The sequence below is a fragment of the Sus scrofa genome, chromosome 15, assembly GCF_000003025.6.
Source record: "Sus scrofa isolate TJ Tabasco breed Duroc chromosome 15, Sscrofa11.1, whole genome shotgun sequence".
Classification (NCBI taxonomy): Eukaryota; Metazoa; Chordata; class Mammalia; order Artiodactyla; family Suidae; genus Sus; species Sus scrofa.
Window position 1 is genome coordinate 30008296 of NC_010457.5, and position 21470 is coordinate 30029765.

At 49.2% G+C, this 21470-nt stretch overlaps 1 protein-coding gene across 36 annotated transcripts in view; it reads left to right on the top strand.

The window, feature by feature from the left end:
- Window positions 1-21470, top strand: part of CLASP1 (cytoplasmic linker associated protein 1) — a 260115-nt gene that overhangs the window by 225683 nt on the left and 12962 nt on the right. For 27 of the 36 annotated variants that reach the window (XM_021075175.1, XM_021075149.1, XM_021075152.1 and 24 more), the window contains 4 exons: window positions 5264-5414; window positions 9344-9590; window positions 11569-11759; window positions 13550-13678. In XM_021075175.1, coding sequence (XP_020930834.1) covers window positions 5264-5414; window positions 9344-9590; window positions 11569-11759; window positions 13550-13678 — 718 coding nt within the window. Of the gene's footprint in view, window positions 1-573; window positions 691-5263; window positions 5415-9343; window positions 9591-11568; window positions 11760-13549; window positions 13679-21470 lie in introns of all 36 variants that reach the window. The other 9 variants (XM_021075147.1, XM_021075150.1, XM_021075154.1 and 6 more) reach the window with 1 other exon arrangement.

Here is a 21470-nt window from a genome sequence, read left to right on the forward strand (position 1 = left end):
CGGTTGTTAGGTCTCTGAGTGATGCTTGCCAGGTGGGGGGGCCCATGTCCTCAGTGGGGGGCAGAGCTGGCTGGAGCACTGGGCCCATTGGGGAGCATTGTCCCATCCCCACGTGCTTGGGAGGGTGGCATGTTCTCCAGGGTTTCCTGCTGTGGTCCCTTTTGAGTTAGGGCCTGTAGTCCCTCCTTTGGTTCTTTCTAAAATAATTGCTTGCCTTATCTGAAAGCAGTATTTTTGGCATGTAAGTGCTTAGATTGTCCTTTCTGGAGCATGTGTGCATGCTTGCGTGCGCACACACACTCACTCTCCCTCTCTCTCCTATACTTGGAATCTCTTGTGATTTAAAAGTGTAAATGCATGATTCCAGTGGGGAAGGAATAAAGCAGTCTGATTGAGGACCAAATTGTAAAATGGAATTTGTTCTTTTTCTCTGAATGGTGAAGTGTTAATTTTGCTAGAACATTGTCAAGAAAAGAGACTCTAAGACACTTAAGATGTCTCTCTCCCTCCAACCCCCCACCCTCTGTGCCTTTTTTGTGTCTCTTTCTGACTCTCCTCTTCTGATCACTGCAGTCGGTTGTGGGGTTGGAGTGCCGATGGGTTATCGAAGCACCCACCTCCCTTTTCCCAGCCTAACTCCATCCCCACCGCTCCTTCCCACAAGACTCTCAGGCGCTCTTACTCTCCCAGGTAACAAGCTACCTGTTCCACTTGTCTGAGGTGTCACAATATTATTGCACTTCCAAGGTCGTCTCAGGTCTTTGGGAAGCCTCTCCGCCTCCTCCAGTGTGGTCCCTGCTTTGGCTGGACCAGCAGGAGTAGAGCCTTGGTGAGAAGCGTGAGCAGGTGCCGTTTTCCATCAACTGACCAGGTTCCCTGAGATGCACTGTTGTGAGCCTTTGAGCCCAGAGGTGAGCCCTACAGGTGCCCGGGTGGTGCAGGACCAGGGCAGCAACGCTGAGCAGTGTCCTCGGTGCTCTGCCTGATGTGCAGGCATTTCCCTCCCTCCAGAAGCATGGGAGACTGTCTTTCCCAGGCTGTGCCCGCAGCTCTCAGTCCTGCTCTTGATGATGCAGACTGGCCTTGTTCCTAGTGTCCTGTCACTTGGTGATAGTCTGAGGACACAGACCTGGAAAGGATACCCCAAGAGGTGTGCTCCCCCTTACACCTCAGTCAGGGTGCCTGGCTGAGGAGGAGAGCTGTGGGTGTCCCCAGAAGCTCTGGCGACATGTGAGAGAATGTGACAGCCGTGGTAAGACCGGGGCAAGGGGCGGGGCCTCCTGCTGGCCTTAGGACAGCTGGGAAGCTGGGCACAAAGGGGGGGCCCAGGCACCCCTACAACCTGCTGGAGGGTCTCTCAGGTGTCCTTTGTCAAGGTCTGGAGTCAGAGGATCCCTTTCCTCAGACCTGTAATTACGTGAGCAAGCCTCCCAGCTACCTTTGTGCTGTGGGGCTGAATGGGTCCCTCTGTGACAGGATGGGGCAAAGCTAGAGCCAGAACAGCCTGTGACTTTTGAATGCTTTGGAGATGGCTCTTACCTAGAAAATTCGTTCTTTTTTTTGTATCCTCAACGTAGTGAAACTGTACATAGTAAGCAGGTCAGCTAGGTGTTTACACAGTGTCTTGCTTTTGAAAGTCTTAGAGCTGGAGATGTAACTTCCGCGGCGTGCAGGGCCTCTCTTGGTGCAAGGTCAGGGCAAAGATGCTCTGACCGTGTGACGGCTGTTGTCATTGGTGGTAGTAACACATTCCACTGCCTTTTCTTTAAAGCTTAGTTATGCCTCAGAATGTCAGGCCAGTTTTTTGACCTCTGTGCCTTAATAGGCCCTGGGCGTCCCATCTAACCATCAAGACCGCCCTCCCAGGACCCCTGTTCCCAGCATCACCTTTCACGTGGGCGTACGGTACTGCAACTAATAAAGAACTTATTAACTGTAACCTCTGTCAACCCTCAGAGGGAGAGAGAGTTGACCAGAGACTCTCACACTTAGAAAACCCGTCACGTCCATAAAACTCAGAGGAAATCTATGTCTGTCCCTTTGCTCTTTGCCAAAACCATGTTGATTTCGTGACAAGGAGCAGTTACCCTTGTTCCATACCTAGTATCTTTTCCCTCCAAAGGGACAAAGAGCATCTCAGACAGCAAACTTCCCATCTCCAGGTTCTCTCTCCTTGGCCACCTGACCTCATGCACCCTGCTCCCCCCACCAGCCAAACCTCTGCTGTGGATCCTTTCCAGCAGGGCAAGTCCAGAGCTTTCTTCCGCTTCAGTGTTGGGTGACATGGCCTGACCTTAGGTCAGTGAATATTGACTGAGTGAGCAACTCCTCCTAATCTCAGGACCCCTGTAGAAACCTTTCTTGAGTCTAATCACAGTGTTTACAGAGGGCCAGGACCCGGGGCCTTTAACCTCAGGGACTTTACCTCTGAGCTGAGACAAGATGGAACGTGGGGGCGGGTGCCAGGCTGGGGCTGCCCTACCCAAGCCTCTTCCCAGGAGAGCGCTGCACCCCTGTGCCATCCCCTGATGGAGGCCCGTGGAGACCAGGTTGTCCTTGCTCCCCTGATGTCAGCCTTCTGGTGGCGGGGGTTGGTGGGGGTGGGGTCCCTTTTCCCTGCGAAAGAAGGGCTCGTAGGTATTGATTTCAAAAACACAAATGCCAGAACATGAAGTGGCAAGGAAAGTGGCGTCGTGGGGTTCCTGTTAGAGGGAAAGAGTGCTCTCCCACTTGGCGCTCACAGTTTCCGCTTCCTACCAAGGAGATCCTTCGGACCTCAAGCTAGTGCGTCTAAAAGAAGCACCTCTACTGATCCTACCTGGTTATGCACAGGTTCCCCTAAATTGGATGTCTGAGTGGGTTCGTCACTCGAAAGTGAGGAGGAGGAACATTGGTGGCAGAGTCCTTTATTTTCTTACTTCAAAAAGAGGCTACTACTGTGCTAGTTATGTGAACCAAAATGAAACATTTTAAGAAAGTTCAGGTTAAGAATAATGAGATGAATGCTGTGAAATCTGACCTCTTCTGAAGCGACACATGGAAAATAATATTGTGACATCCCTTAAAAAGCCAACCGTCCCACCAGACTTCCTCCCGTCCATCCTGTCATCCTTTCAGTTTTTGTGGGGTTTTTATTTATTTATTTATTTTTTCCTTGGCCGTTTGCATGAGCCGTGTTCTTCCTTTTGGTGGTTGTGATGAAAAGTATTTTAAGGCATCTTTTTCCATCTTGTGTACATTTTTCGTTTAAGTCATATTCAGTCTTTACATATGAAAAGCGGTGTACTGGCCAGATGTATAAATGCCTCTGTGCACACGCAAGCTGGTCCGGTGTGTTCTAGAAAGGGGGGCACTAGGGCCCCATGCTCCTCAGCCATACTATCCTCTCCCTAAAGGGCTGTTGCCTCAAGGACACTTGACCTGATGAACTTAGAAGGGGTTGGAATCCTGAATTCTGCTCAGGTTTTGGATTCCATCTCCTGTCTGTGTGGACATGGAGGCTCAGCTGTAAACATGTGGACGTTCCCATTTCTTTTTCTTTGATGCCAGAGCCAGTCTTTGAGTTGGCACGTATTTCTGCGAACTCTCCAAGTACAGTTGGCGGGTGTATTTTCTTTCATTCATCAGGAAAAGAATAGGTTCTACCTGGGCCAGTTTTGCAATTTCAGGCCTGTAGGCTCCATCTCCAAGAATGAATTTGGATCTTGTGCTCTGGCAGGACCCACCGGGCCTTAGAAAAGCACTTGGGTCATTACGGCCTCAAGCCGTTAGAGGTCTGGCTACTCCAAATGAGAACTGTTCAAATCTTGGCTTGCTCAGACCTTCAAAAAAAAAAAAAAGAAAAGAAATTAAAAAAAAGAAATGGGGCAGCAGGTTTGGTAAACATTGTTTGTTTTGAAGTTACAGAAAATTCCTTTTACAAGAACGCACAGGGCTGGCCGTGTTGCCCTTGGAAAGGGTTCCCACCAGTGCATGCCTGGTTTCAGTTATTACTGTTTTGAAGAACAGAAAAATTGCTGTTCTTTAGTCCTTAGTAATGAATAATGTTGAATGCTGATGTATATAAAGCCAAGGGTTCTTCTCATGTCCCTGGCAATCCTTGTAATAGCTTGTGACTTTCTGCAGATTAAATTCAACCAGTTCAACCATATCTTCTTGAATACTTTCTTGGAACAAGTGATGTTTAGACTAAGTTAGTTTTTCATCTTACTGCCCCCCTCATCCTTTTAAAATTATTCTTAGTGAGGGACAGTAATGGGTTTTTTCCGTAGGCTCTTCTGTTTCAGTGTACTTTTCAAACATCTAAAGGTCATTTGTTGATGTGCTGCATTACACCTCAAGCCTGTTTAGGATTTTTGCTTTCCCTCAGATTTTGTTATGCCAAGTGTCCAAAAGGCCAACAGTTGATATTGCTGTTCTATAAGGGACAAATGTTTCTTGCTTTTCGAAGTGCCTTTAGATATTCATCTGGAAACGTGACTCATCTTTATAAGGTGTGCTTTTATTGCAAAAATCCTGATATATGCATCTAGAAAAGTTTGATTATTTGGGCAGACTTCTGGGTTAGTTGACATGAGGGATTCCTCGGAGTCCCCTAGTAGGTGGATCTGACTTTGAGTCATTTCTTACCATAGGGCTTTATTTTACAGGTTTCTGAAATGGGTAAGCCTTGTGAGGTCATGTGCTTCACTCCTTTGAAATTTGTTTGGGATACTAGCTTTCTTTTAAAGTGCCCATTCCCGAGTTCCCTGGTGGCTCAGCAGGTTAAGGATCCGGCAGTGTCACTGCTTTGGTGCAGGTTTGATCCCTGGCCCAGGAACTTCCAAGGCCACAGGCATGGCCAAAAAATAAAAAAAATTAAAGTACCCAATCCTCTTAATTTATTTGTACATTTGGGACCAGTAACAGCCAGACTACTTTTTTTCCATCTTCAGAATATGAAAGTCATTTTTTCCACTTCCATTACCCCCTGCATCATCACCAGTTGTCACTCTTTGAGTTCCTGCATTCTCGTGGTTCTTGTTGTTCCCCACTGGCTCTTACCGAGTGCTTATGCCATGTGCTCAGGGCCAGATTTGACAGGGAGGGTGTGTCCTTGCCCAGTGGTGGCACTCTAACAAAAGATGTGTCCTTCATTCCAAATCACCTGAAGAAACTGTCATTATGTCTCATTCCATTTACTATTATTAGAAGTCATTTTTGCCCAAACTTCAATTTTGTACATATGCCTCCACTTAAGAAATGAAATATTTTTGATCTTTAGCATGCTGGACTATGATACAGAGAACCTGAACTCTGAAGAAATCTATAGTTCTTTGCGTGGAGTGACAGAAGCCATTGAAAAGTTTAGTTTTCGAAGCCAAGAGGATCTGAACGAGCCCATTAAAAGAGATGGCAGAAAGGACTGTGAGATTGTAAGTATCCACGTGTCCAGGGAGCAATGGTTCTGGACACTGACCACTCTGACTACTGAATTTCAAAATTATTTTGATCTTGTAATTAGAAGAGTATTATTTTAAGAGGCCCAAGGCAACTTTACAAAATTGCAGGAACCCTCAGCTATCTTCGTGAAGAACGTTAAATGCCTTTTTTCCTCAGTTTGCTTCCACTTACTCTGGGCAAGTTTTTGTTCCTCTGATGTGATGGAAACAGTGAGACATGGGTGTGGTCCTCGGGCACAGGTGCATGGCGGGGGGCAGGGTTTGTTCTGAGCGGCCAGGCCAGACTCTGCGCTCAGGAAGGATCTGCAGAAGAGGTGATGTCACCTTCTAAGCCGAAGCATAAAGGTCAAGAGACATTTATCCGGTCAAGGGGGAGGGTCGCAGTCCAAGAGGGGCCTATGATGAGGGTGGGTACAGGAGGGTGTCCTGTGGGGGTAGCCGAGGTAGGGAAGCAGGCGGCTGCACAGGAAGGGTGCTCACACCAGGGGACGCACAGCCAACGTCTCAACTCCACTTTGAGGACCTGGGAGAATCCTTGAAGGACCACGCCACACTTACCTTTCACAGGGATTGCTGTCACTTGGAGCTGGAGAGATTCCAGGGCAGGTTGGGTTGGGAAGGGCTGAGCAGAGGTGGGAGAGCCAGAACACTCTGACCCATACTGCTGAGTAAGTGCTGTTTAGTGAGAATCGTAGGAGCGGAAAAGTGTGTGTTAACCCCTTGGGAATGCAATGCAGTATCCACGCCAGCACGTCCATTTGACCTTTGAATGGATGTCTGGAGTTGAGGCTGGGATTTGGGCTGGAGGTGGAGACTTGAGAGACACTGGCTAGTTGCTTGATGGTAACTAAAGGGAAGGGAGTGGAATCCGCCAGGTAGAGGGTAAGGACAGACCCCTCCAGAGCATCAGCACTAGGGACAGACAGAAGAAAGGGAGCCGGGGAAGACACGAGGCCACAGGAGGGTCGTGCCCTGCCCCAGAGTAAAGGGGACTCCGGAAGGATGTTCTAGCCCGACAGTCATGCTGCAGAGAGGTTTCATGTCAGATGTGGACTCAAAGGCTCCATTGCTCTCTGCTTAACATGTTCTTTTTTAATCTAAAATACATAAAACACACATTTATTCACATAGGTGCCTTGATATAAAGCCAAGACTTTTTCTTGGGGATTGGGCCCCCTGTTTGGACTTCCGTGTTTTTTTAATTAATTTATTTATTTATTTTGCTTTTTAGGGCCATACCTGTGCCATATGGAGGGTCCCAGGCTAGGGGTCTAATCTGAGCTGCAGCTGCTGACCTATATCACAGCCACAGCAACGCCAGATCCAAGCTGCATCTGTGACCTACACCACAGCTCATGGCAACGCTGAATCCTTAACCCACTGAGCAAGGCCAGGGATCGAATCCACAACCTCATGGTTCTTAGTCAGATTTGTTTCTGCTGCTCCCTGACGGGAACTCACCCCATGTTCTTTTTTTAAATAGATTTTAGACCTAGTCACAGTCTGCAGTATCCAAATTTAGTTTCTTTGGGAGTCCGTTGGATTTTGTGAGCAGAGTTGAGAGTGGACCCAAGACCATGGTGGGTTGATGGGCAGTCTCTGCCAAATAATGAACTTAGTAAAAGGAAAGAAAGGTATAATTTACACACAGTAATTTATTTCAACATTATTTACAATAGCAAGAAACAAAAACATGAAGGAAGGCATAGAAAGGGAATTGTGCAGTAAAACTTAAAACACAAGAAATAGTGGTGTGATTAAACATATTATGGTTACAAAAATTTTATGTACATGGGACATACTTATGCTGGAAGGAAAGCAGGATATATGATACTACGTACACTGTGATTCCTGCTCTCTAAAATCTGCATATAGACAAAGACGGGTAATATACAAAGTTCGAGATTTTGTTGTTGTTAAAAGTGATTAGTATTAGGATAGGTTTATCTTTCTTTTTTAAATATCTGAAATTTTTAAAACCTTTCTCCTTTTATAATTTCCCCATTATATTACTAATATATATTTTACTTTTAGAGAAACATTGCAAAGAGAACAAAATTTAAATCATCCATGAAATATCTTTATACCAAGAGAAAACCCCTGTAAAGTCTTAGTTTGTTCATATCTATGTGTGTATTATTTATTCTCTTTTTATCTTACCAATTATATTAGTAGAAAATCTTTTGCAGGGGGTGTAAAAACTAAGTGCTTCCTAGTAGTATCCAGAAGAGCTGGAAGAAGGGACTTGAACAGATGTTTGGGTACCACAGTTCAGAGTGATGTTAATTAGAGTAGCCAAAGGTGGGAGTGACCCAAATGTCCATCAGCAAGTACGTGGACAAACAAAACGTGATGCACATACACAGTGATGTGTTATGCCATAAAAGGAGTGTAACACTGACACGTGGACTTGGAAAATGATGCTAAGAGAACTAAGCCAGGCACACAAAGACCAACACTGTTCGAGCCCACTTATGTGGGTTTCTTGTTGTTGTCAAATTCATAGAGACAGAAAGCAGAGTAGTGGTTACCGGGGCTGGAACAGGTGGGGACTTATTATTGAATAGGTACAGAGTTTTGGTTGGGGAAGATGGAAAAGTTTTGCCCAAATACATGGCCAAATACACAATATTGTGAATATATTTAATGTCACTGAATTGTCCACTTGCGAATTAAATGATTAAGATGATTGATATGTGTATGTAGACATACACACACACGTACACACTCATATATAAAACACCACAATAAAATCAAAAAAACCAATCACAGAGCACGAAGTGAGAGAGGTGTGTGTTGCAGCAGCACAAGGAATTTGCCGTAGGAATCACCACTGGGGTCCGGTGCCTGGAACTGGCCCCCCTCCACCGTCTTGGAGTGTCTGAGATGAAGAAAGTGGCGGTGTTGCTCAGCCTCACTACAGAGGGAGCCAGACAGGCCAGTGCCCAGAGCGAAGGGGGTCAGAACATGACACAAGGGCCAGGGGACCAGAGGACCAGAGGTTTAATTTAGACAAGGCTCAGCATGTGTTAGGAATTTTTTTTCAGAAAATATTAGACCTGCTCTTTGACCCAGCATGAAGATCAATTCTGAGAGTCAGAAATGTCCAGAGGAGGGAGTTCCTGTGGTGGCTTAATGGTAACGAACCTGACTAGTATCCATGAGGACTCAGGTTCCGTCCCTGGCCTCACTCAGTGGGTTAAGGATCTGGCATTGGCGTGAGCTTGGATTAAGTCACAGACATGACTTGGATCCCACGTTGCTATGGCTGTGATGTAGGCTGGCAGCTGCAGCTCCAACTTGATGTCTAGCCTGGGAACTTCTATATGCTATGGCTATAGCCCTAAAAAGACAAAACAAAAGAAATGTCCAGAGGAAGGGCCATCTGCCTGGGAAGCAGGTTCTCCTTTGCCCTGTGGGGACTGTCAGCTCTGTGTGGCTCACCCTGGGCAGGGAGCTCTTTGCTGGGGGCCCGCTTTAGCTCTCATGGTGGTCACAGGAGAGTGTCTCCATGTGTTGTGTCTTCTGTGTTTGGTGGCCTTCCTGGAGGTGGTGACAGAGGTCGGCTACAGTTGACAGCCTGTGAGGTGCACAGCCTTCCTTCTCAGGGGCTCTTCAGAATTTCATGGATTCATCTCGAAACACATTTGTGGGAAAGTAATCATCAGATGTGAAGTAAAACAGACCTTATGTGTACACGAGCAGGTGACTGGATGGACAAGCAAGCATGGTCAGTTCTTTGAGGGTAGTTGATGAGTGAGATGCTCACAGATTGAAATACTAGTAGCTGTCCCTTTGTCGGCAGCCAGGCGTCCAGTGAGCAGCCTTGGGCTCTCCTGACCCTTGTGAAGGGGAAGGTCTGGTAAGCGTCCCAGAGGCCCTTACCATGTGCTGTGCTCCAGGTGCCCCGAGACGGCGGTGTCGCCTCTCCTGCCACTGAGGGCCGGGGTGGCAGCGACGTGGTGGCAGGAGGTCGGACAGCTCTGGACAACAAGACTTCCCTGCTCAACACGCAGCCCCCAAGAGCCTTCCCAGGGCCTCGGGCTCGGGACTACAGCCCCTACCCCTACTGCGATGCCATCAGCGCCTACGACAAGACGGCACTGCAGGAGGCCGTGTTCGACGACGACATGGAGCAGCTGCGAGATGGTTTGTGTTTGGTTTTGCACCTCCCCCAGATCAGAGCTCCTGTGGGGCTCCTGCCCTGTGCCCCACCCCGTCCCCGTCCCTGTCCCCCAGCAACTGGCCTCATCCAGAGGCATTCAGGACACAGCACTTACTTTACCTAAAACCGCAGCTGTGGGGCCGTGCCCCAGGGAGGTGAGAAGGATGAGGCTGGGTCCCCAAAACCCCAGGAGGCTCCCCTGCCCCTCAACAGCTCTCCTAGGGTAGCAGTGTAGATGTCTGTCCCAGAGTGGGAGCAGGGCTGTCACATGCCCAGGCACTGGCCACTGAACTAGGGCTTTCAAGTGTCCTGGCCACTTGCTGCCGAGGGATGATTTGCCTCATGTAGGTGGGGACAGAGCCTCAGAAAGGCTGAGTTGGTTGCCCCAAATATGAGTAGTCAGGTTGTTTTTCTGACTCATGGGTCAAGACCAGTGGCCGATATTGGGTAACACGTAGGTCTGTATGGGTTTAATGATACTTTTGCCTAGAATTTAATTTTTTCTTTTTTTCACCTCACTGTCGTGTTCATATGTTTTGATTTATTTAAACTTAATCAATTAACTTTTAAAATCTTTATATATGCATATTTTTGTTTCCAAGCCTCCTATTTATGTTGTTTTTCAGTTTTGAGTGAAAACTTAAATTAGAACCTTAAATCATTGGGCGTCCTGAAGGGGGTGCTTGCCAGGACAGGGAGTCAGTGAGACACAGCGCCTGGCCTCAGAGCGCTCAGGGCCTGGGGGAGAAGAGCCATCACTATGGCAGCCAGGAGAGGGGAGGGCAGTGAGAGAGGTAGATGCCGGGTTCAGCAGGGGCAAGAAAGGAAGAAGCCCACCCGCACTCTTGTGGTGGGTCAGACAGAGATAGATGTGTCAGAGGGAAGAGAAGTCCTGTTTGTTTGAAAGCAGAAGTAGCTTCAGGGCTGGAGCATGTACCTGCCTGGCTGCTGATCACTGCCACTGGTGGGGGAGCTGTGTGCTATCGTTTTCCTGGGCAGGAGGCTGGTGGTGGAGTCATCGTTAGGACTTGCACTTCCTAGGAGTGGAGGACTGGTTCCTTTCAATGCTCCCAGAATTAGTGCACTGTTAAACTTACGCTACCCAGTTGTTGTCTAGTTTAAGACAGACTAAAGGTCAGGATATTAGTTGTAATTTCTGTACCAGCCGTATACCAAAAGACTTAACGAAAAAAGATGAGGTAGCGAGGGAAAGTGGAAGGGTTCTTTAACACATCAGACTTCCTTATGTGTTTGTTCTCCAGTCTTAGAAGGAAAGAAATACACAAGTACAGAATAAGGCTCCTAATGATTTATCTTTGTTTTTGCATCCTTTCTATTTAAAGTGACTATTCAGAGCTGAGGTCTCTTAAAAGAACATGGAAAGAGAGAGGACATGGCTTCTTGCTGTATAAACCACATCAGCTCCCTGCAGGCGGTTATGCCCTGTGATCTTGGCAGGTTTATATCTGAGAATAGGCAGTCCACGAATAGCCTGAACACCTAAATTGGTGTGTGTTTAAGCTCTGGACATTCGGGAAGGGAGTGGATGTTAAGGAATGATGTGTGGATTTGGGAGATTTGATAGTAGGAAGTAGCTGTGCCTGGTGGGGCCTGACCGAGACTGTTCAGGGGAGCAGACTCGAGAAAGAGAAGGCAGTCAGGGGCTTTGGAGATGGTTCCTCCTCTTTGTCCCAAACAGGAGGGATAAAGTTGGTCAGGCAGAGTAAAGGCAGTGCCTCTTGGTCGCTGAGGACAGACACCTGTTCTCACTCCTCTGTTCTACAGTTAATTTGAGGAGGGGACCCGCTGGGGGTTGGGGGTGGGCTGAGGCCCTAGAGCAGGGTGCCAGCCCCAGATGGTGGTCAGGGGACATTGAGGCCCGTTGCCTCCTGGAGGCGGGGTGGGGTACTGCGTGTCAGAGCGGCCCCTGTCCTCCGTGACCCGCCTCCTGTGTCTCCCAAGTGCCCATTGACCACTCGGACCTGGTGGCAGACCTCCTGAAAGAGCTGTCCAACCACAATGAGCGAGTGGAGGAGCGGAAAGGCGCCCTGCTGGAGCTGCTGAAGGTCACGCGGGAGGACAGCCTGGGCGTCTGGGAGGAGCACTTCAAGACCATCCTGCTGCTGCTGCTGGAGACGCTCGGAGACAAAGACGTGAGGCCCCGCCCCACCCCTCTACCTGTCTGCCTGCCTGTCCCCCAGGCCCCGGGGGCGGGGACACTCCACTTCTCTTTCTGTGTCCTGCTCCTTTGACATCAGAACATTTCCCAGGTTTTCTGAGTGCCAGCTAGCACAGCAGTGCTCTTGTCAGAGGCACCACCCCAGCTTAGGTGCAGCGACTGGTTTGTAGTACATCATTCCTGCCTCAGGGTCCCTTTAACGAAATGTCCTAAAACTTGGTTAGCGCGGAATGTGCCTTTTTATGATGGGCTTTTTTCCTTCGCAGTTGTATTTATGTTTCATGTGCAGTTGGGAAATAGGTTCATTTTTAAAAGACCCTGCTAAATGCTGATGCATGGAACTCTGTCTTGGTTCACCCCTACGTGTGTTAACACTTTCAGTCCTCTTAGTTGGTCAAGTGACAGATTCTGAAAGCATAGACTATTATTGTTTTCTGTTATCTTCCATTATTAGTTTTAAAATAAAAAGCCTTCTCCACACTGTAACATTTGAATGTGACAGGCCAGGCATTGGCCCCCACCTGGTCTGGAATTTGCTTGTGGCCCCTGATGGGTAGGTCTTCAGGAGTAGAATACCCTAATCAGAGTCCTGCCTTCTGCAACCTGTGCAGCTGGTCGCTGATGTGGAAGCAGAGGAAATGTTGGGAATTCCTTGATTTTTACTCTAAAGTTCCCATTGTGGCTCAGCAGGTTAAGAAACCTGACATAGTGTCCGTGAGGATGTGGGTTCAATCCCTGGCCTCTCTCAGTGGGTTAAGGATCTGGCATTGCCATGAGCTGCAGCATAGGTCACAGATGCCGCTCAGATCTGGCGTTGCTGTGGCTGTGGTGTAAACTGACAGCTGCAGCTCCGATTAGACCCCTAGCCTGGGAACTTCCATATGCCTCAGGTGCAGCCCTAAAAAAAAAAAAAAAAAAAAGAAAAAAAAGAAATCCATTTCTGCTAGGGGCTTGTTTAGACTAGCAAAAAGGAAAATAAAGTCAGTGTGGGGAGCTGCTCAAGGGCAAGACCAGGCAGGCTTCAAGGAAGTTGGGCATGGCCCAGGGTAAAGGTCATGCCCAGGTCATGTTGATGGTGACCTGAATGGAAGACAGTTGAGCAGAAGGCTGGTGAGTGTCCTGGTGGCTACGATGGTTTGGTGTCGGGTGAAGAAAGATGTGTGAGGAGTGTTCAGTGGGTACTGAAGCGCTTCTCCAGAGCCCCTCGGGCTTGGTCAGAGATGACGTGACGTCGTGTGGAGGGCAGGGAGGTGGTGCGTTAAGTGTGAATTGTACAGATGAGTGACAGAGAATGTTCTTGGGGCTCAATGTGGTGTAAACTCCGCTGTCTTTATTGAGATTACGAGTCTGTTTGCAGTGGCTTTCCTCCAGAAACGTGACTCGGGCCTGTGCAAATTTCCCTCACCCATGACCTCCGCACATAGGTCAGGAGTACAGAGCAGCCTCCAGGTGTCCCGAGTAGACACTTTTTTCCTGTCCTGTTATATATTTTACTAGAGGGTAACTTGCACACCTAAGCCTCAGAAAACCTGGACATCTTGGGAGACTGGTAGCGAGCTTCTCGGTGGTCCTTGTCGGGCTCACCGAGGAGCTTTCCTGGGTCCCTCTTAGGTACAGGTCTGAGATGTCACCCTAGGCACAGCACCTGCTCTCAGGGAGCCTCCGACCATGGCATTGTGGTTCAGGTGGCGGTGTCTGCAGGGTACCAGGGAGGCTGGTGCGTTCATGGTGTGTGATGCCATGTTCCCTTTTCTCCCACGCCAGCATTCCATCCGAGCCCTGGCATTGCGAGTCCTGAGGGAAATTCTGAGAAACCAGCCAGCGAGATTTAAAAACTATGCGGAGCTGACCATCATGAAGACTCTGGAAGCCCACAAAGACTCACACAAGGAGGTGAGCCAGGCTGGTGGCGGGGGTGCTCGGTGACCCAGCACAGGGTGAAACCCACAGCTGCCTTGGTTGATGTCTGGGTGCCAGCGTGGTGCAGTCCCAGGTCAGGGATGCTGCTTTGTCAGAGGGGCACCTGGCAGTCTGGGGGTTAGATGGGGACCATGGCTCTGGACCCTCGGCCAAGTCCTCTCACCCTCTGAGCCTCACTTTCGTTATGTGGAAAGTAGAGATGGGTGTGATCACAGAGGTCACCTGAGGGATCCCGGGGCTAGTGCTAGAGGTCAGAGGAGCCTTGCTGGGTGGGTCGCTGGCTCCTGGACGTGTATGATGCCAGCAGACCCTGCTGGGCCCCTGGCAGCTTAGGTGCCTGTGGTCAAGCGGGAAGGACTCTTTTCTGTTCCCAGACCGTGTGTGGACACTGGCGGTCCCCGTGCCCTCATCCAATTGCTGACCGAACTGCTCTGGCCCTGAAGTTCACCAGCCCTTTGAGTGTCTGGAGGCCTCCAGGGAGTGGGGTGGGTGGGGCTGCCCTGAACGAAAAGGAGTTTGATGACACCCTTCCAGTCAAAGGCACTGTGAAAACAGCCCCGAGTTAGAGATTTAGAAAACTTAATATGACAAGCCGTGGGTTTGCCCCCCGAGACAGTGGGACATAACCACGGTCAGGTCAGGCTTCCAGCTCACGTGGGACTCATCAGTACACTCACGGATTAAAGGGATTGTAATTAGAGCCATTCTTACACTCATAACAAGAATCTGGCCCCAAGTTGGGGTTTTTTTCCTCTCTTCGGCAGTTACGTGGCTGTTGAACAGTGGGAAACAAAGTCTGGCCTCAAATCCCCAGCAGGATTTCAGGCTCAGCAAGGTTGAGGGTGTCACCCTCTGTGCGGGCCTCTCTCCACCCGACAACGTGGGCACATAAGTGAGAGGTGTGCTTTCCAGCCAGTGCCTACACTTCGGAAGTCTGGCTGGGCTATGTGACGGTGACCACAGTCCCTCGCGTTTGAACAAAACGCTTGCCGCTTAACAGTAAATCCTTTGAAAACTGTGAGGACCAGATGAGCTCATAGTAGCCAACGTAACTTCCCCAGTGAAGAGGAGGGTCAGGAGGCCCTGTCGTTTGTCAGGAGATGTGCGTGTGGCAGTTCCCGTGAGCCAGGTCCTTTGTCTCTCTTAAGGGGCAGCTGGCCTGCACTGACCTTTTCCCTAAACCATCATAGTTTCTCCTTAATGAGAATGCATCCTCGGGGAGGATGTGCTTAGGATGTGGCATTAGGGTGAAACCAAGCATCCACAGTGAGGCAGTTACTGACCCTCCCCTTGGAACACGTCTGTCTTTGCGGTGGCCATCCTGGACTTTGACAGTGAACCCTAGGAAGTGTAAGTTACCAGCAACTGCTCTTTGCCGTTTACCCCAGGGATCTTGCTTATTCCCCCTGCAAGATGAGAAATGGAGGACAGTTTTTAGACACGAAGCCCTTTGAGCTGCGTCAGGAATACCTGCTACTCTTAATGTCCACATACAGCACTCAGTTGCCATGGAATTTGTGTAGCCTGGGGTCTCCATGCTACTCTCACCGATGACCTGATAAAGCAGGTGGAGAAAACATTGTGTTCTGAAAGGAGTGCCTTACTGGCAGGCGTCCCTGCTTTGCATACTTGAAATAACCTTGACTTGGTGCCCTTGCAGTTTTCCTTGTGAAACTCCACTCTGTCCCTTTGCCAAAGCTCCTTACTTGGGCACCTGTGTGTTTAGGCTTTAGGTATGGTTTTTGTTTTGTTTTTCTTTTCCTTTACAGTTCTTCTACGTGGTCTTTCTCTCGTTTTTCCAACCCGTGTTTGTTTTCAGGGTGACTGGGTGGATGCACGTAGCCTGTGTGGTGGCTATCGTGTTGGCATGTTAATGCCACACACGGTATTTCTCTGGTTGTAACACTTGCTCACCAGTACATTCATATATTCAGACATTATTCCCACATTTATTGGAAAGGATCTGGACCCAGTGACTGGTCAGACTGAGTGTGTCCATCGTGGAAGATGGCTCCTGGTACTTGTTGTAAGAAGTTAGTTGGTTCTGTCTTCACAGGCCCAACCCAGGCTTCAGCAGGAGATGAAGAGGGTGGACTGGCAAGTCGGCAGGGAGCCACTGGGAAAGACCTTGTCCCCAAATGTCATTCATCCCTTGTCCACTGCGGCAGTGGTCCTGCCGTCTGCACACTAGTTCTGGCTGTGGGGCTGTAGCACCGAAGGACGTCTTCATTAAAAATGCAGTTTCTGTAAGCTGAAATGTGTCATAGAGCAGCACTGATGATAAGGTGGCTTGTTTTGTAAGCCAGGGGCTATTTTCTCAGGGTCTTTTATTTTTAATTTTTTTTTTATTTTTTAGCTGTGCCCACAGCATGTGGAAGTTCCCAGGCCAGGGATGGAACCCGAGCCACAGCAGTGACAACACCTAGTCCTTAACCACTAAGCCACCAGGGAACCCTGTCAATTTAGAGAGCTGTGGTGTAGGTCGCAGATGTGGCTCGGATCCTGCGTTGCTGTGGCTGTGGTGTAGGCTGGCGGTTACAGCTCCGATTCGACCCCTAGCCTGGGAATTTCCTAATACTGAGGGTGCAGCCCTAAAAAGACAGCAAAAATAAAAAAAACTTACACCCATTTTCTGTTTTTCAAAACAACAACAACCAACAACAACAAAAACAACAATCCATTAACTTGGATTCATCTCAGCACTTGTGTTCTATTTGTTAGGGCTGGTATAGAATCTCCCCTTCAGTGGTTGAGAGGCATTAGTGAGAGAACTGATGCTCTGAATGCGATTTGGGGGTCAGTGAGAGTGTGAATCTTGGCAGAAAGCCGGATTTTCTGTCCACTGTTCAGCTGGGCTGTCAGTTGATCAGCTCTGATCAAGTGAGTGAGCATGATCACCGTGGGAACCCGGCAGTGACCTGGAAGCTCTCTTCTAACGCTGTTAGACACCACGAGTGTCTCCACATGAAGCTGTCTTCAGACCTTGGTATATGCTTCCAAGGAGCTCAGTTCCTGGCAGACAGTTGATCCATTGTTAATTGTTTTATACACACGGAATGCATTCTAGCTGTCCCTCCTAGACTGCTGTCTCACACACAGTGCCCGGATTGAGGTATTTGTAAGTGTTCTGTTTAAAGTTGAGGAACGGAGTTCCCGTCATGGCGCAGAGGAAATGAATCTGACTAGGAACCATGAGGTTGAGGGTTCAATCCCTGGTCTCACCCAGTAGGTTAAGGATCCGGCATTGCCGTGAGCCATGGTGTAGGTTGCAGACACAGCTCGGCTGTGGTGTAGGCTGGCAGCTGTAACTCCGATTCGACTCCTAGCCCAGGAACCTCTATATGCTGCAGGTGCAGCCCTAAAAAGCAAAATAAAATAAAGTTGAGGGAAGCACCAACCTCTGTCTTTGAAGAAATTCCATAATTGAGACCTTTTGATGATGAGGCTTAGCTTTTGGCTGAATTCAGCCACATTAGTGAATGCCTATTAAAAGGGGAAAATGCGCTTCATTTTATATCACTCTACGGGGTCACGAAACATTTCTTGCCCCACAGAGTCCTGGTGTTTAAAGCATCATAATCCAGTTTCAGGTTTGGCTTGTTTGGGGAAGCTAGATTCTGAGATCAGTATAAAACAACCAATGTTACGTCTCCAGGGATTTTATTTTGAAATCATTTCTAGTTAATTTATGATTTATGACTTCAGGGAATTGAGAAAACAAAGCTCAACTAATTTTTAAAGGAAAACTTTTCAGAGACCTCTTGGCAGATACGGCAGCCTGAGCAAAGCAGTGGTGTGTCAGAGAGAAAGCAGCGCTGCAGTGAGCTGGTGTTCTGCTCTAAATACCGACCAAAACCACCATCTGACCGTGTCCTAACCAGACCCCTGTGTCTGGAGTAGCCCTTGGAAGCCTCTCTGGGCAGCAGCTGTGTGTTGGTAGGTTCTGGAGGACAGTGTGGTGTGTGAACCTGGGAGAGCTCCTCCACCTCCCTGACCTTGGTTTTCCTTACCTGTCAGCCCGGTGATGGCTGTGTGCGTCTCACCTCAGGTTGGTGGAGATGGCTGTTGAATAACAGACGTAAACCTTCAGAGCTTCTAAATCTCCAGTTTTCTATGGGCTCAGTCTTGGAATGTGGCCAAAAGTCCTATTTCCTTTGTCAGGTTTAGGTTTTTAACAAAAAGACAAAACCAGAGACCTGTCTAGTTGTTTAAAAGTTCCGAGTTGCTGAGCCAAACTGTCGGACATCAGTATCACAAACTGGCAAATGTGTTATTATTGGAGGCGGGCAAGGGGCAGTGCTTTAGACTTAAAGGAACTCAGGTTTAGTTGAGGTTAAAGCACAGGACTCCAGGTGGGGTCCAGGGAGAAGGGCACAGGGAGTTTGGGGTGGGCCAAGGAGCAGCAGTGGGGCGGCTGTCACAGCTGAGGCAGCTGGCAGCAGGAGGGAGTGAGGCCAAGACACCACTGAGTCCAGTGTGCTGAGCCCCATGGCTGCAGGTGGACGGCCCATCACTTCTCTTGGGGCTGCTGAAAGGTGCCGGCCACAGTGTCCAGTTCTGTAGGGTGGCAGCTGTCCCACGGCTGCTCTGGGCAAGGAGCAGCGGTCCCTCCTCTGTGCAGAACCCTCCCTCTTGGGGACCTGATGTGACTCCTGCCTCCAGCTCCTGTAGTTTCAGAGGGGGCGTCTGGCTGAGAGAGAGGGCCCAGCTGCGGCAAGTGGCTGAGGGCCATCGTTTGCTGCCAGGCTGGCAGTTTGAGGAGGGGACCTGGCTTCTCATCCTGCTTTGGCCAGTTCGTTGGCCAGTGGCAGCTCCTCCTGTGTGACGCTGGGACATGAGGTGAATCAGGGGCGTGTTATGCCCTGGGAGGCCTGCCCTGTGGGGCCAACATTGTTGACAACTAAAGATGCTTTTTAATCTTCCACTGAGCAAGGTAGACCAACAGAATAGAATTGTAGTCGGAGTTTTTGATTTTTATATAAAGTGGACATAACTGCATTTCTCTTAATTACATCTAAGAAGGCTATTTACCTTTGTATGAATAAACTGAAACTCCAGTGAAAACCACAGCTGTGTCTTCCGGCTCCTGCGTTAGCCAAATCTGTCAGTGTCTGCACTGGAGTGGCTGTCGCACTGTCATCTCGAGGCTGGGAAATACCAGTTTTCAGGGATGGATTTTGGAGACAGAAGAGGAGCCCCTCCTGAGTGGCCAGCTGGCCCATGTCTGCAGCATCCTCCAGGACAGGGGACACACCACCTCCTGGGCTCCTGGCCCCACTCACCCCTTGATCTTTCCCCTTGTTGGCCCTAATCCCACCCCTTGGGGAAGGGAGTAAGTCTCCCACTTCACGCGAGAGAGTGTTGCCCTGAATTTGCTTTTCCAGCATGGGTGTGCTGGCTGTGTTATTAGAGGTCATTTTTTCAGACCCTACCTTCTGAAATTGTGTATATGCGTTTTTCAGAAGAAACTACTCATCATGTAGGGGTGGGAGACAGGGTTTTGTCATCCAGGATGATGTCAAAATTCTTGATTCAGGAGTTCCCATTGTGGCTCAGCAGTTATGAACTGGACTAGTATCCATGAGGACGTGAGTTCGATCCCTGGCCTCGCTCAGTGGATTAAGGATCCGGCATTACCATGAGCTGTGGTATAGGTCGAAGATGCAGCTCAGATCCTGTGTGGCTGTGGCTATGGCCTAGGCCGGCGGCTGTAGCTCCAATTTGACCCCTAGCCTAGGAACTTCCGTATGCCATGGTGCTGCCCTAAAAAGAAAAAAAAGATTCCTGCCCCTCTCAGTTTACTGATGAGGGAAGTGAGGCCTAGAGAGTAGAAGACATTTCTGCCTGTTCACCTCACTGGTTGGTGACAGCACCAGGACTAAAACTGAGATCCCCCAACGTGGAACCTGAAGTTTTCTCCTCCTCCCTTCCTGGCCCTGGTGCTGGGTCCAGGGGACTGAGGGCTCAGAGCCCTCTTGGCACCTCCCCTAAGATCTCAGAATGTCTGGCAGCGCTCCACCCCACCCCTTCCACCAGAGACATGTGCCCCCTACACCACCCTGGGGGGCAGGGAAGTGTCGAGTGACATCATCCCAGCTTCTCCCAGGAGGTGGCGCCACCACCCCCTTTGCTGCTCATGACTGAGGTTGTCGTTCCTGAAGGCTTGCTGGCTTACCTTCTTTCTCATAGTCAGCCAGTTGTTCCAACGTGCCTGTGACAGAGCCAATGCAAACTTTGCGGACGTGAAACATGCAGCCCAAATTTTGACAAGTTCTGTGCTCTTCAAGAAACCTTATCTTTAAGCAAACAGTCATCAATATCCTGAGTAATGATCTCATTTTTTAAAAAAAGTTGGGTAAGGAAATGATGCTTTTCCTAGCTAGACACTCTTATTTCACTAACTTTGAAAAAGAAGTCCTAGGTTTCTTACAAGACAGTCGTCAAATCTACAGAATTTTTCAGTGTGGATGGTGACCCAGAATTCGGCCCGATCCCGTGCTTGCAGACCTGCCCCACCCCTTTCTGGCCACCTTGTCTACTAAACAGCACTGTCCTCCTCTCTTTCTGTTGCCCATGTTTACTTTTGCTCTCCGTTTGCTTACATTTATAATCTTTGCTTCTCACGTTACATGGAACATGGGCAGCACCTAAAGTTCACCCTGAAGCTGGCAGCTCGCCAGGAGCCAGGGGCTTGGCATAGAGGGTCGTCGAGACTAGCCGCCGGCCTTGCCAGAAACAGCCCTGCTTGGGAAGCTTGCTCTCAGCTCAGGAGAGAGGGGGCCTTGGACGTTGCATCTTAAAATGCAACCTCTGGCATTTTTGTTTCAGGCATTTTCCCCCTTAACGTTAGATCCATTTGACTAAATGCCTCATGCAGGCGACCTCTCAAATTCCTAGAGTTTCTAGGAGGCAGTTCTCCTTGGGTTTAGGGTTCAGCTCAGCGGTCCCTGCAGGCTGACCACCTCCTGTGACCTAAGTGAGAGCGGCGCATGGAGAGGTCTCAGGGAGGAAGGCCCCTTCAGGTTGGGTCTCTCCGTGAACCTGGCCGAGGCCCGTCGCATCTGCAAGGGCACGGGAGTGGCCTTACTCTGCTTCTGCCGGGACTGAGGGGTACTGCGGGGACTTGAAAGGCACAGGGGTCACCCAGGCCTGTGTCTTAACATCTCCTGAGCTGGTGGTGTCCTATGTCCTCTATTTCCTTGTTTTCCAACTCGGCTCTATCTGTGAAATCATCCAGTATTTTCCGATCCTTTCATTTTTCCCAGGTTTAAAAACGAAGACTTCCACTTTCCTCAATTAGTTACTATCACTTGGCTTTCTGAGCAGCATGTTATGACAGTTCCTTACAGTAAAAGGCATTGGTGTCTCTGCGGGACCAGATTAGAGAAGGGATGGACCCTGGCTTCCACTCCCAGTGTCCGTGTAGCCGTAAGCAACACGTACATGCTTGGCTTTGCCAAGTCTGCCATGGACGTGCCATAGTCTAAGGGGTGGGCATAGCCGAGGATGGAAAACGTCTTGTGTAGGTGACTCCCTGCCCGATGCAGCCCTCCTAAGAAGCATACTGTCCCTCTTTAGACAGACTGATCACTGCAAAGAACTAACCCCAATCTAAAGTCTCTTCCAAAAAGAGATCTGTTGCCTTTTCTAGTGTGTCACCCAGAGTGGGACCCGCAACCTTGTACAGTTGACTTTTTCTAAGGCTCGCGTTGGTAATGTGTAGATCTCTTGGCTCCGTCCTCATATTCTGGGCCAGCTCCTTAGC